This window comes from Aquila chrysaetos, chromosome 8 (genome assembly GCF_900496995.4).
Source record: "Aquila chrysaetos chrysaetos chromosome 8, bAquChr1.4, whole genome shotgun sequence".
NCBI classification, from domain to species: domain Eukaryota; kingdom Metazoa; phylum Chordata; class Aves; order Accipitriformes; family Accipitridae; genus Aquila; species Aquila chrysaetos.
The window spans coordinates 30,842,067-30,858,026 of record NC_044011.1 but is presented as its reverse complement, the minus strand read 5'-3'; the positions used below and the strand labels follow the sequence as shown (position 1 = coordinate 30,858,026).

At 36.6% G+C, this 15,960-nt stretch overlaps 1 protein-coding gene across 11 annotated transcripts in view; it reads right to left on the bottom strand.

Moving 5' to 3' along the window:
* Positions 1-15,960, bottom strand: part of TASP1 (taspase 1) — a 90,153-nt gene that overhangs the window by 51,522 nt on the left and 22,671 nt on the right. For all 11 annotated transcript variants that reach the window (XR_005933032.1, XR_005933036.1, XR_005933037.1 and 8 more), the window contains exons 7-8: positions 14,870-14,949; positions 3,147-3,253 (exon numbers count right to left, since the gene is read on the bottom strand). Coding sequence is in view for 5 of the 11 variants with exons in the window: in XM_041125506.1 (XP_040981440.1) it covers positions 3,147-3,253; positions 14,870-14,949 (187 nt within the window). In the remaining 6 variants the exon portion in view is untranslated. The remainder of the gene's footprint in view (positions 1-3,146; positions 3,254-14,869; positions 14,950-15,960) is intronic.

Genomic DNA, 15,960 nt, shown 5'->3' with positions numbered 1-15,960 from the left:
TCTAAAAAGTATTATTATCATCAAAGACCATTTCAGCGTGGATGCGTGACAGAAAATTTATTTCTTTAAGGAAAAGGAAATGCATAAAATTCAAATTCCTTTTCAAACTGCAAGAATAAATAAGACAGCCACTACGATTCCCATATTCAACTGCTACATCTACAATTACCTTCACACAGCCATAAAAAATTTTATTTGAGGAAAAAGCTAAGTGATTAAAATTCGCCATATATAATGGGAATGATGCATATTGCTATGCATTGACTGTTGCTCACCCAAAGAGTGCAACCTGGAACTGGCTAAAAGTTCACGTGGTACATTCAAGATGATCAATGACAAAAATTATAAAGCACAAAATACTTCAAAGAATGTTTTTCTGTTGAACAAGGACAGACGTATTTTTCTTTTCTAAGTATGTTCAGCATTATTGCCTCAATACAGTAGCTGAAGAATATGAAACTGCTGATTCCATACATATAATTCAAATTGTTGTACGCATACTTCAGTACATATCTTAAACTAGATAAAAACCAAATCAGTTTTAAAACTCAAACTAAATAATGTTATTTATGGAGTTATATAACTAGCCTATAAAAAACTAACTTATAAACACTAACCTGTAAAAAAATTCATGTGCACTGGAAATTCTTAGTGCCACTTATTCAAACCAAGGAGAGGACAGCTCCTCTCACAAGTAACTTCAGCATAGCTTTAAAAAAAGTTTGTAGTAGCAGAAGACAAATTAAAAAATAGAGCTTTTAGCCAAACACTACTAAGCTACTTTCAATGATCATTTCCTCTAGTAGAAGACAGGTTAACAGTACGACGACAAGCATTTACTTCTGATGTTTGCTGGTGCTTGAGGTGAGAACTTCAGAATGGCATCTGGCTGAATTAACACATCATAGCCAGGCCCCCTATGAATATGTTTAGTTAATTCACACACAAACAAAAATGATTTCTTAACTATGTAAATCAATATATAAGTCACTACAAATTAAAAAAAGTCCCAATTTTCACACCTTCAAAATTCGGTGAAGTTATTAAAGGATCTTCCTGTGTGCAACTGCATAACCCTCTACAAATCCTACACTGGGTAAACAATGAAAAACACAGCAAAAAGAAAATTCCATTTACTCAGGATATAAAGTCCTTCAGTAGAGTTACACTGCCTAGTTTTTCCATACACTCTTTATTAAACAGCCTCATTCTTTTTAGGCTTAGTATAATTTAACTTTTATTGAAAAGTAATTTTTAAAACTGTATGTTTATTTTTAGCTGGTGAAATTTATCAGCAGCTAAAACTTCCAAGTAATTTCAGCTACTATCTCTTCACATAGGCCTTTTAGTTATGATTTCCATTCAACTTCAACTTCATTAACATCCTTTCTACCTTGGTCTTTTCCCAACTTCTAAAACTTCATAGACAAACAAATGACCAGAACTTACAACTGTGCAGTACTGGCAACAGAGGCACATAAGCTAAGCTGCAGCATAGGGTTGGAAAAGGCGAGTCAAACTAGACAACAGAACAGCTACAAAGTCCTGCTGAAAGGGACAGGTCTGCTCCATCATCAGCTCCAGAGAAGCACAGCAAATAAAATTAAATGAGTATTTATAGATTAAAGCTTAACTTTGTCCAGAAGATTAACTTTTAATTATTCAAGTATTTAAATGTTTTTTAAACAATTATTTGTAAACCTTATATGAAAGTTCAGCTTTGACAGTACGAGTTTTGGGATGACGGATCATGTGCCTTAACCTTGCAAAATGACCCTTTTCTAATAGCTTAGAGAGAATTATTCTACTTTTTTTCATTTCGAAAACCTAAACTTCCTGTAAGGCTGCAATTATCTTACACTCTGTGGATAACACAAGCAGTCCACATCAAGAGCATGGTTTGGTTTTCATCCCCCCTCCATGGACAGGATGTGCCCAGAAAGTTGACAAAACTGGTGTGTTATGTTACTGGACTACTTACCGGTGAGTAGATTTCTATTTGATCACCTCCTTTACCTACCATCATTGGCCTTTGGGGGTCTCCCACAAACGCTGCACATGACTCTGGAGCCCTTGAAATTTCAAATTGCAGGTCGGTAAGCTCATGCATTGGCATATGTTTCAAGCATTGACTTGCCCCTTATTACATGAACATCAATACTGTACAGAGACCCCCTCCTCCCTCAGTTACGTTTTATCACTGTTAGTTTCACAAGGAGGGTACATGAAGTCCTGTAAACAGGAAAAGTTCCAAAACGAATAACTAACTTTTTTCCCCCCTCTACCCTTACTTTATTTACAGGTGTTATACCTCCTTGAAAATAGAAAAATTAGCACCCTGCTAGGGAAAACTTCTTATCTAAGAACACAGATGAAAAATGCCTAATTTATCACTGGTTTGCATTTGCACAGACTACAGAGAATAAACTTTTTTGCCAATTCTCTGGGATTTATATGTTATTCATATCAACGTATGCAACTACATAAGGCAGTGGTCAGTCAGCTTACCAAAGCAAAGAGAAATGGCCAATCTGAAAGCCCACAGGCCCCAAATAAAGCATAAGCATTTAAATTAATGAGCTATACTTTGATATTCAACAGTAAACACAAATACTGTGGTTGACATTCTCAAATGGTAACAAAAGCTCTAAATTCAAACTAAAAAGTGAGGAGAACAGAGGGAATCCTACTAGTTTTGTAGTAAAAGTAATATGGGCCAGGTCAATGCTAGATGCATGCACAGATGCACATGTTTACCTACCTGATATTTCAAATTTCACCAATTCCAGCTCCATAATGCAGTGCGCTCAGGAAACATTAAAAAGTGGGAAACAGTGACAGAGATCCCAAGCTAAAGAAAATGTTTCAGTAAATATCTGTTTGTGTTCACATTTGTCATATTTCCAGTGCAAAATGAGCAAAATATTTTTCATAGCAGAAATAAGATACAAAGTGACAGGCTGGTTTTCAAATAGCAAGGCAGAAAGTTTTAATTGCACTGTTATCATTGTATCATCTTAACATCAGGATGGTCAAGGAGAAGTGGCTTCTGATGCTACATTAGTCTCATCATATATGACATGAAATTTATTAGAAATCAGCTGTACGTTTAGGATGACACAACAAAATTTTAACCAAGAACTAACCTTTTCATTTGATTGTCGTCTTTTCTTTAGTTGAATGAGATCTGTTTCCACCTTTTCAGCCAACTCCAGCTTCCTCTTGTTCCTCTTAAAAGCTGCTAAGCTAAACCCTACAAAAATAGTTCAAAAGCATTTAACTAAATTGATGTTTTGGAAGTCTCATCCCCCACATTTTTACTGATGCAAAAAGCATCAATAAAAAAGTCAACAATTAAGTATTTAAGTTTCAGTACAAGATGTTTACATCTTTTCCTAAGTGAAAAAGTTCTACTACTGTTCAGCAACAGTGATGGGTAAAATATCTAGTAGAAACAAGTCACTGAACACATATGGAAGCTATGTTGGTCTAAATATCTCTCTGTTTGGCAAAGCAGCAGCACTGCACAGAAGAGAACAGAATAAGTGGCTTGTGTTAAAATTATTGTTTTTGACTGCTGACAAGTAAATAGATACCATGTGAGCTCATTCTGATATCCATAAAATTAGGCTACTATTTTATTACCTTAATTGCATATCTGTATGTTTACCCATATATTTAAAGCCACACAATAGTGTAGCAATACTTTTATGTTCCATAATCCAACACAGTCTAAAGACCACCTAGGTCTTGAAAAGACAAACATGTATTTTCCACATCTAAGTCCCACATTCAGAAACGAAGTGTTCTCTAAAGTGGAGTTAAAAAAAAAAAAAAAGTTATGCTTAAGAGACCAAAATGACATGTTCCCATTTTAGAAGTTTCAGTTCATGAAAAAAATACAGATATTGACCCTGTTAGTTTAAATTAGTTTTAACTTAATATTACCCACAGATTGTTTTAACATCCTCTTCGAAATGTAGAGAAAAGAGGAGGGGGGAAAATGTCTTTTGTCACTTGTTTAGGCATGCAAAATCAAGCTATTAGGAGGGCAGAAGTATACACAGGTAAGTCAAATTCAATGGAAGTTAAGAAGCACAGGTTTCCCATTTAATCTTAGAACTTAAAAAACCTTAAAAAATGTAATTTTAAATTAAATTCTCAATACAGCTATATCACCATTATTCAGATGGCTGCAACAGCTCCAAGTACAGTCTATGAATAAAATCAATATTGCACAGCCAACAGAACACAAAGCTTTCATTTACAATTCTCAAAGTACACAGACGGTCAGCATTTTACTTCTTTGAAACCTTCCCCATGCAGGTGCCAAAATCACCTAGTGAACTCTCCTTTAAACCTGTTTTCAAGTACATAAAACTGCACCTTAAACTACCACAGTTATTCAAGTATTTAACCTAAAAGTAACAAGAAAGCTGTCATTTCTCTCCAAAAACCTAATGAATACAAGTTTCTTAAAACTGTAAACACATATTAATCTGCCGTTGCCAAGAAAAGAACTCTTTCTACCACACAGAGCTGATTAATGCAGCTACTTTGGACAACACATTTCTACGTTTGAAATGAAGTGCAAGAGGTAAAAAAACCCCCACACTTGATAAGGGGGAACAGGCAAAGAATCATTGAAGTCTAGTACTAATTGGGGGTGGGGAGGAACAAACAAAAAAAAAACCTCACACAGATGAAAAATTTGTTAAACAGAAGTGCCCCAAAATAAACCAAGCCAGCACATTGTTTTTAACAGAATTTTTAAACAGGTGAACTTGTAAGTTGACATGACTTCAATAACTATAGCTAATACCCATGGGCAGAGCCACAATATGGATGAGTAGGAATGGTGCCTGGCCTTAGTACTCATCAAAAGTAAGTATTACACAAAGTATTACACAGGGATAAATATGCCTAAGTCTCTTATCTACTGCTGCCATTGTCTCCTGCCAATTCAGAAAAAAGGTGTACCTAGAGAAGCAAGACAAATACGAGGGTGCAGGAGCCCACACGTGAAAACCTGAACATGAGAAGTTCTCCTTGTACTCCAGAATCTAATGCTAGTGGTGTTCTGAAACTTTCTGCAGTATTTGCACGTTCACCAGTTCAAATATGTGCACAAAGATCCCATCAAAACTAGAGAACACATGGGCTAGTTCCAAGCTGCCCTGCCAGCTACACAGAGTGCTGCTATACGGCCTCTCAGCATCATCACTTCAACTATACCTTGCTTGCTACTTATCCTGTCATTTTTTCCACAATGTATGAAATTCTCCAAGCTTAAGAGAGAGGTTTCATTTACTGAAATCCTTAGTCTCTAGCTAAGCAATTAAACAATTTTCAGATTTTACCTTGTGCTTTAAGATTCTATTTGTCTTTTCAAAACAAGTAAAAACCCAAAGATTTGCTTTGAAGGATCTAACTGTTCACAGTAACTTCTGATCTGCATTGTTAATTCAAAGCGGTATCAGTATGCTAAGAAATATAGGGTGGCAAACAGGTCATTATTAATGGAAGCATACATTTTACTAGGCAATAAGAAACACCAAGTATGAAATTAGGCTAGCAATGTACCCCCTCGTCCATGTTTATGGAATGGATGACTACCCTACAAAGCAATGACTTTGGTTAACAAAAAACTGTACTTAGTCCTCAAGTGTCAGAAGTATTTTCAATCCCTGGGTACCCCAACTGCCTTTCAACTGTATGCTGGGGTAAAGACTTGTCATGCATTTTCTCTCTATTGCTTTTCTTACTTTGCTAGTCTCATATGTGGGAGAAGTGGTGCAGTGCATGAAGGACTCTTTCACTGGATGATCAGATATCCAGAGCCCCAGGAGATACTGCGGCATGCATTTTTTGCCTATCTTAGACCATGTCAAATGGACAGATGAAGAAAGTTTTCTAGTAACATAGAATGATGTATGTTGGAAGGGATCTTGGGAGGTCATGTACTCCAACCTCCCAGGAAAAGGAAGTCCAATTCAAAAGGGCTGCATAGGAACTTTTCAAGTTTTGAATACCTTCAAGGATGGAGATTTCACAACTCCTCTGGGCCCCTGTTCCAGTATTTGATCAACCTCATGTTAAAAAAAAATTTTTTTTTTTTAGTTAATCAAAATCTCACATATTCTAATTTACGTTAGTCCTCTCTCATCCTATCCCTGTGCATCAGATACCACCATACCTAAGTAATATAACACTAAAATGCACAAAGACAGAACAGTCTAGGTCAAGGAAGCTACCATGTTTCCCTCGTAAAATACACAAACCTTCCCAGCTTCCTTCATCACAATATCTACAAAACTTAATCATCAGCTCCTATTGTGACAGATAGGGTAATACTTTTCACATCGAAAATTTCATACCATTACACTAGAGAGAGATATCAGAGAGGTGCCAGTCATGCTTCTGTACTTCCAGATGACATGAATTTTTACCAGGAACAGCTGAAGGTCTTTTGTGAGGGGTGGGGAGGGGATTGTTTTGGGGAAGTCCTTTTTCAGAGGTGGAGGAGGGTAGGTTTTTTAATATCGTACCTCCCTTCCCAGAGTTACTTATATGAATTAATATATTAACTCAATCACTCTCAAGTTTTATTCAGTTTAGCATGAAATGTCATACCTTTCCATACTGTGAGGGAAAGAAAGTCTATTCAGACGTCCCCTAGAGTGGAAATTCTTGCACTCAGGCTACATTCAACTTCAGAACAGTTATTAGGATTAACTTTTGTCTGAAAGTTGAAGATTTTGTTTTAGCAAGGACTAATGAATAATTGCCTTTCATTATTTAGGGAAAATAATTATTATCAGTGATTATCAATTCCTCTTAGCAGGATAAAATAGCTAATACCTCCAAAGTGATCAAAGAATTGTGAAACAAAGAACCAGTTTGTAAAACAAAACGTAGCAATTTCTCTTTTTTCCTCTGACATAGATTTATGCCCAACTTCAGATGATCAGTTAAAAATAGTGTCTTGAATCTCAGATTTTTTTTTTCCCAGAATAAGGGAATAAAGACTAATAGTGAGTGAAAGGCTGCCTGCCCTCCATTTATTCCTGCCTTTGTGATGTTCTATCTATGTAAAACCACTATAAATGTCATTAAACTGGCTAGTACTCTGGTTGCTTTATCTTGCTCTACTAGTGACAAAAGAAACAAGAAAACACAAGTGAGCTTCACACTAAACAAATGAAAGATGAAATTAAAAATTTTCTGAAAACATCCTGTAAGTTTGAGCCTTGACAAAGAATATATTATAGGGTTTCAAGTTCAATGAAACGTTTTATGAACTAAAAAAAAATCCAGGATTCAAGTGTGCTTGGTTAATGATGCATACACAACATGGAAAAATAACCCACTGAAAAATTATTTTGAAAATAAGCACTATACACAGAAGGAAAATGCCTACACACAGTTTAAGTTTATAATTCACATTCAATCTAAAACAAAACCTCAACTTCGTGGTGCAAGGATGCTGAGAAATTTAATTTGTCCTAAATGACAGTACAAAAAACACTCTCACCTTCTCCAACAAGACAGCATATTCCAAGCTTGAGAAGAGGAAAAGGACACAACAGTGTTGAAGACAGGCATGTTTTCCTAAAACAAATGCAATGTAGCTACATCAGCCTGATGTTGCCTGGGCCAAGGAGAAAGGGAAGCAAGAGAGGTAGAGTTTATTGGCTGGGGAGGAAGCTAGAAAGGGAGGTGAGGGAGTAGATGGAATTCTAGTTTGAAAAATTCTTGGACCACAGCCCAGAGGTATTGTTGCCAGAATCTATGGAAAGGTATTTAGTACAACATCCTTCAATTTTGCTCAAGAATTTAAAAGTTCAGATGAAAATCAAATATGTGCTTTCAGATAAAAGTCCCTGCCAATTACTACCCTACACAGTAATAACATGTACGCCCAAACTCATTCTTAAAAGACTTGTGTCTCGGAAGCCACAGAGTACAACCAGCCGTTCTGGTTTGCTTTCTCATTTATGTATATACTGTAATAAATAAAGTTACTTCAGAGCTGCTGGGAGAGGAAGAAAAAAAAAAAAAGAACAAAAAACCCCACAGCTTTATAAAATGATTGTCTGTTAGTGTTTAAACGCCATGCTCAGGCCTCATCCAGATTAAAGACATGTAACAACTGACAACAAAAGCATGTCAGAACTACAATATTATTAAAAGCTCAGGACTTCAGTTTCACACTTAGACCTGAAAACATCTTCCCAGTCCTCCACATTCTCCCTTCAACCCTGCAAGGTACCAACAGGAGCTACCCACATGTACTCTCTACTTAAATGCACTGCATTTTGGGTCTACCTGTGCTAGACAGTGGAAGCACTGGGTAGAATACTTGGTCACAGCAGAGTTGTAGAAGTTGAGACAAGTGTAGGGGTTTGCTGTGGAGAAGGCTCAGTGGCTGAGCACAGAACAGGTGGCAGTAGCTCCTGCTCAACACCACTCGCCTGCATGAGAGGTTGGTATTAGTGGATGTGGTGTCAGAAAGTGTGCTTGATAATATGATGTATTATCTATAAATGCAGAAGAAAAATCTCACAGGCACATCTTGCTCAGAGGTAAGACTGTCATAGGTTTTCCCATTTTCAAAAGGTTCCAGTGTTACTGGGTACCCTGATGAGAAAGGACCACAAGATGGTCATTACATAATTCATTAGCACAAGATCTATCTCCTATATTATCATGGCTAGACAATAAATACAGCCTTTATACAGGCTTTTTACATCGTTACCACCACTTAACAGAAAGAGATGAGAAAGTAATTTTCAGCAAGCAGGTCAGTGGAAGAAAGAGAACATTGGTCTCTGAGTCAGTTCAGAAATGCCATCTGTGTGCCACTTGTTTGCCATAAAACTTTCACATCGTTTACTCGTTTCTTGTACTAATCCTGTTGGCACTCTGGCAGTCTGATCATTCCCATAACTCCTTTTACCATTATACTATGTACAAGTAAAAATTTAACCAAAAATCTTGAAAGTTCTATTACATAAGGATGCAGTCGCTAAGTAAATGAAAGACAACTGTATTCCCCATTCTACACAGCTCTTCAGAACTTTTTGTAGTCTCCTTTCACAGCCCATTAGAAATGATCCAGAGAACAGAGGTAAAAGAAAAATTATTAGAGAGAAAGTTGTAATTGTCCTATTCATGGAGTCATTGAAACTACTGAATTGTACATACAGAACAGAATGCAAGACTAAGGCACTTTTTTTTTTTTTTAATAATAGTAAAATTGATACATATCTACTTGTTAGTTCTAGCTCTGTGTACTTTAAATAGGCCTGTAGCTGACAGGCTGTTAATTATAATACACTAACATTTCTTGCCCAAAGTTAATGCAAAATGTTTTCGTAAAAAGTCCATGTTTCCTTTTACAAGCCACATCTATTCCCTTACATATTTTCAGGCTAGGTTGAAAATTCAGAAAATATTTAAGTGAACAATTAAGTTTTCAAACAGAAGTAACAAATACAAACTCCTAGCACCACTAAATCACAAATCAAGTTCATGATAATACTCAAACCTTCTTATTTACAGTGGTGGAACAGCAAGCTGGGAACACCAACACAAACTCCAATGTTTCTATTACAGGCATAACAAATTATTATGCAACAAAACATTATGCAACCTATGAGTGTTCAGCAATCCTTGTTTAAAAGCAAACTGTAAACTGAAGATACTAAGAAAAGTCTAAGAATATTTTTAAAACTTTGAAGTACAGATTGAGCTCTGACCAATCATATAGCACCCCCTGGCAGACATTTTTTATAGTCAACTGAAAGAACCAGAAAGAACTTTCTGCATTTTATCTTTCTATTCCATATTAAAAGAGAACGCAACTATTGGAGAGAAGCGAATTAAAAAGGAATATACTAGCAAATTAGTTAACCCACAGGAATTAAAATGATCCAGTGAATAATTCTATTGAGCAGTTGCTAAAATAAATGGCACAAATGAAAACAGACAGATGAAAATAAATTTCATTTTAACAAAGCTGTTTTAAATGACAAATTAACACCACTTATGCTTGTGTGGGGACCAAAGACTACTAGTGCTACTTCCGACATTGCCATACGTTGACAGAGACAGCAACATGAACAGGAAAAAAAACCACGCACTTAGCATCAAAAGCATATAAAAAAAACCCCCTATCTTTTTCAGAGCACTACTATAGAGATCTGTTCTTCATAACAAGAACTCAGGGTAAACTCTTGCTAGACATACCATTTCGTACTACTTCCTGGAAGAAATCTTTTTTCCATCAAGCAGCTTTTCCTGCTCCCTGGAAGATTTTCATTCAAAGCATCCTCTGGGTACTTCAGCCCAACTTTTTTCCTGGCCAACTTATAGCCATTCTATTGGCTGCACTTAGCTGTTCGGATTTTAGAACTGCAAGCGAACCTACAATATTACTTTCAATTCCAGGGAGGATTTATGTCATGTCTGGCCCTCCCCCCACCAGCACGTTTTTGGTTAGTTGGTTGGTTGGGTTTTTATTTTTTTTTTTATTGCTAATGAAACACATGCACTTATCAGAGTTCATTTACTTTGAATATTATGGAACAGAGGTAGCAATTTTTGCTGTTAAAAGACAAGCATCTCCTGAGAGATATCCCTCAGTCTCCTAAAATCAGATATGTATTCAGATTAACCAAGCTTCCTAATCAAATCTCCAAAACTTTTGAGTGTCTCTTCAGATCTCTTTCATTCTCGCCCTAAAAACAAAGCAACAAAACATGGTCTAAGCCACTGCCCTGAGCCACCGACCGAACCTCATAGCACAGTTCTGGCAATACGGCCGATGTTTTTCTTAATGCAATAATAGAGGAGGACAGAGCTGGGGGTGAGGTGAGGTTTGGGGGAGAGAGGCAGGCTAGGTAGGCAACAGTGGTGGGACAGGGAGATATACGGTGTCACTAGAAAGAAGACAATCTGCATGACACTTACCTAGAAAGGGCTCTCCCTCATTAAAGCAGCCAAGTAGCCATAAGATAAAAGGAAATATCCTTGCATTCACAAAATTGGTTAAAAAATAGAAAACAAAGGAGGAGTAAATAAATATCTTGCTACAAGTGGAATGCCAAATCAACCTACAGTAGCAACTACTCTGTTCAACAACATGATGTGATTTTACTGATGACACTAAGTTATTCAAGGTAATAAGAGACCTTGAGTGAATAAGGATTCTGAGTACTGACCTGACAATAAACCAGCAGATTTTATTCAGCAAGTCTCAAAATAATGAAAAAGGGGTAGTTCTTCACACAACCCATAGTTAAGTGGTGAAGCTAGAAATTAATATGGGCTCAAGAGGAAACAGCAATTTCATGGCAGAAAATGCCACTGATTACCTCCATGTATGCAGGAACCAGACATGACTCAGGAATGTAGAGTCTGGGATAGCAAATGGGTTAGGGAAAGGAAGTATGTATTTGCTCTGTTCTTAGATTCTTCCTTAAGCATCATTTGTGGCTACTCTTGGATTCCAGTTATCAAGCTATGAGAATCCACTGCAGCTGCTTTTGTTCTTATGTAATATAACTTACTGAAGTACTTATGGTCACTTCCACATTGCTAGAGTTAGAGGTACAAGCTTGCTGCATTAGTAGTTACCTTCCTTCTCTTCCCCTTTGAAGACTTAACATTGTAAGCAATTGTAAGATGCTGTCTTATACAGTGTTATCTTTGTCAAATCAACTACTTTGCATCTACTATAGGCTGAACTGAAAAAATTCAGATAAAAGTGGTTCAGTTACTAGTGCAGGCACAGATACTCACAGCTGAAGCTGTACCTCAAATTTACGTTGCCTATTTAGAGTAAAGTATACTTTTAACATTTATATAAGAGGTTGCATGATACAGTAAATTAGCACTTCTGAACTGTAATCACACTCTTAATACTCTGATCACACTTTCAAAGCAGTCTCTCTAGCACAGGATAACAAAGCTGTAGCATAAGCTAGTATTCGCTCTTGTATTGGCAGGAATTAAGCTCTAGTATAGGCAGGAATTAATAAATTCAGCTTTCTTGCAGACTGTAGGCAATACAGGCAGATCACATTTCACTTTTTTTTTTTTTTTTTTTTTTTTTTTTTTTTTTAGAAAAACACCCACTCACTACACTGGAAAGCCACCAGATTTCTACAAATGGTAGAAATCCCATTTCCTCCCACACTTGGCAAACCGAAGACAACAAAGCAGGTGAGCCTTGACATAACCTTGATGTAGTTCAACAAGTAACATGGTTTAAAACATCATTTCAGTTCGGTGCTTAGATACTTTGATAGTTCTGAGAGAATTATGGAGTGTGACCACAAAGCTGATCGTGCAACTTTCTTTGTAACTGATCAGACAGAGAGCTCCATCCATGCAAAACCAACCACACAATCCCACAGCCTTACAGCATGTATAACATTACTCTTGCCATCTCAGGTCTGGGAAAAATGAGACAGAATAATGCGACTTCAACAATATGTTCCATGTGCAGCACAGAGAAGCCAAAACATATGCACCTACTTCTCCCTGCTAATACTTATTGCAAGTACATGTCTAAGGTTTGGGTTAGGCGGTTGGGAGGGGGGGTGGTGGTGTTGGTTTTTATAATTAAGTTACTAAACTTATTTTCCTGATGTTTGGCAATTACTTCGTTCTTCATTTCACAAAGCTATTCAACAGTCACGTAATTTCAAGTTAATTTACCCCCAATTCTCCATGCAAGCTCTACCATAGAAATTGTAGCAAGCATAATGAAAAACTCTTCCATTTTTTGAAGTTTGTTACATTATTTTGTGCAATAGCTCACTTCAAATGAGATCCTTTGTGGTTGCTTGGAAAAAAACGTTCTCTTTAATTGTAATTTCTGAAGCACCTCTAACTTTCTCTCCCCTAGTAACACTGGAAAAAACAACTTCAGCTTTCTTACATGTTACCTGTGAGACACCTTCCAGCTTCTTTTCAGCTATAACAATCCCATGTTGTCACACATGGTGTTAACTTCCAGCCTCCCTGACCAGAAATCTATGCATTAAAAGGCTAGCTTTGCTATGGACTGGTATGGAAATCAACATGATATCATTTTCTAAAACTGAGTTTTCAGGGTTTTGTTTGCTCTTTATTGCTGTTGTGGTTTTGTTTTGTTTTAAAGAAAAATCAGATATACTACCATTAATAATTATTCTGCAAAATTAAGTTTACTAAAATGTTAGGAAAAATGACAACCTTTAAGTTGCTCAGGTAAACCAAACTAGCAGTGGTCATCCTTATCTTTAAGCCATAACGTGTAGATTTGCTCTGACCAGGGTACACTTTTGCTAGGAAGATATCATCTGGCAATTAACGTTACAATCTAATCATCTCTGTCACAACAAAAACACACTGGTACTAGAAACAACGGAAACTTTTGTGCATGTTAACAGAATTAGTCAAGAAACCTTCCTTCTGGAGTATATCCCACACATAAGTAGCAACCACCTTCTAAAAAACCAACCCCCCCCCCCTGCCAAAAACCAAAACCAAAACCAACAAAACAAAACACCCACAAAACAAAAACCACCACAAAAAAACCCCAAACCTTTACATGTTTTTTTTTCTAGAGTCACAGAAACAAAGGTGCTCTGCTTAACTGAGCCCCAAAGTTGTTCTGGAATGCTGTTTTGGACAGCAGATGGATAGGGCAAAAGTTTCAGTCATGTGGAACTAGAAATCAAAACTTTCTGTTCAAAATGAAACGTATCATGAATATGTATGAAAATTGGCATGATCAAGAAAATGCTGCCACTGTTTCAGAGGTTACATTTAAGCACTGAGTATTAGCAACTTTGAACTGCAATTTCTGGATGTTTATCTACATTTAGATCTAGACCCAATAAAAGCCTTAATGGGAGCCCTGGGTTTCTATCTCTGGTTTAGGGACTACTCATATATTTTATGCAGTAATATTGTTTACTGTAAAACAAAGAAACGTTCTGTATCTTCTGTGTTCTCCTTCTTCTTCAGGTAATGATCTCTGATTTCTTTCCCGCACAACTCAACAGGAAGTGTAGGGCATGCTCTCACCAATAGCAAACTACAGACTAGTAATAACAGCACTTTCCAAAAGGAAGGGGGACTGAAGAAGAGAAGGAAGGGGAACCACATCCTCCTTTCCATGGGTGAGTGCACTAATTTTTAGCCTAGTTTATAGATGGTGTATCAATACAACATAATAACCTCTTTTATTTCAAGAAAAAAAGGTTTTGTAAGAGACCCAACTACTGCTAGTATACAGTATAATCCAAGTCCATTTCTGGGTCGGGTTATTCCACTATATCAGATGAAGCAAAGCCTACCTAGGTAAAAAATTAAAAAAAAAAAAAAAAAAAAAAAAAAGAAAAAAAAAAAGGCAAATGAATTTGACAGCCTGTTTAAACCAGAGGAGTTCTGGACAAAGACTCAGAGATGGGTGTAACTGCAGAATATGAGAGTCAAACTGGCACCTGCTGCATTTAGATACATGGCTAGTTGGTGCTTTTGGGATTCAAGATGGACCACAACTGGAGACTTGCAGGACTGAGCTGTTAAAAAGCCTACATTTTGGTAAAGAAGTCCTTCACTGGATTTAATCCTAGAATAAGAAATTCACTTGAATTAGATGTTGCTAAAATGCAGCTGGAGTAATAGTTTATAATTTTTTCTATTCAGATACTTAATAGAAAATTAGTATACTTAAACCATCCTTATATACCATAATACCATAAGCTAGTTGAATGTTAAGAACAGTGAAGTGATGTACACCTCAAAGTATGAGGCACCGTTTAAAATTACTCTGTCCTGTTCTTCCTACTGACACCACCAGTTTACTCACTTGTAGCCATGATACCTGGAGGACATGCTGGTATCCCGTGATCAACTGCCCATCTGTAAGCTCCTTCACCAACTAAAAAGCTAGGAGACACAGAAGAGGGAGTTTAAACAAAACCATATAACAAATCCCCCTTTTCTTGCAATTATTTTTTCTATTTGGTTTGGTCATTTTAAAATTGTAAGCTGTCTACACTTCATAGAAATGTCAGCTACAATTACATTTGGCAACCTTATGTAGTTTCATTAAAAGACTACGCAGCTCTGACATTAAGTTCAGTATTGGATAAAAACAAGTGCTATTATATTTGAAATTAATTATCCAATAGCACCAGCTTTTAGTTGCAGCTAAAACAGGAGAAAGCCATCTAGAGTCTTGCTCTCTGTAACAACTTAGTAAGATCCTGAAGACCAACATGGGATGAATGAGGTGAGAATGGTAAGCTATTTCCAGTAAAGTCAGCCAATGCCACAGGAATATCAAGAAGTATTTCGAGAAGTACAACACAAGCTAAAAATAAGCCTTACTTAGAAGGATGATGATCTATCTCGTGGAGTTCCAACAAGCATTTACAAATGAGACTAGTTTACTGAATTTTTAATATACTTGTAAAAAAACCCCAACAATCTGAGAAGTTGTTTTCTAGTCGGTACTGAACACTTTACAGTAGTGAAACAGTACACACTGCTGTGACAATGAATGACAGCAAAAATTATACATGGACATGTGACTTCTAGGCAGAGAAAAAAAAAAAAACAAGCCACAATTATCTATAGTGTTTCCCCTGAAAGAAATTAATATGATTCCCTGAAAAGGGGAATGTAGTAGTTGGAAATCATAGATTTCAGAAAGCTGCTGCGCAACAGTACCGACAACAGCAGCACAATAAAGGGCAACTATTTCCAATCTTAACTTCATATCCCACTTTTGAAATAAGAATGACACAACTGCCTAATGGACACAAGAAGTAAAGACTGAGGATTTACAGAAATTTCAAAAAGTGTTACAGTAATACCAAATTTATGAATATAAGGCTAAAAAAGTTATATCGGCTACAAAGTAGTCCCTGGGGCCACCTAGTACTACAATTTCTG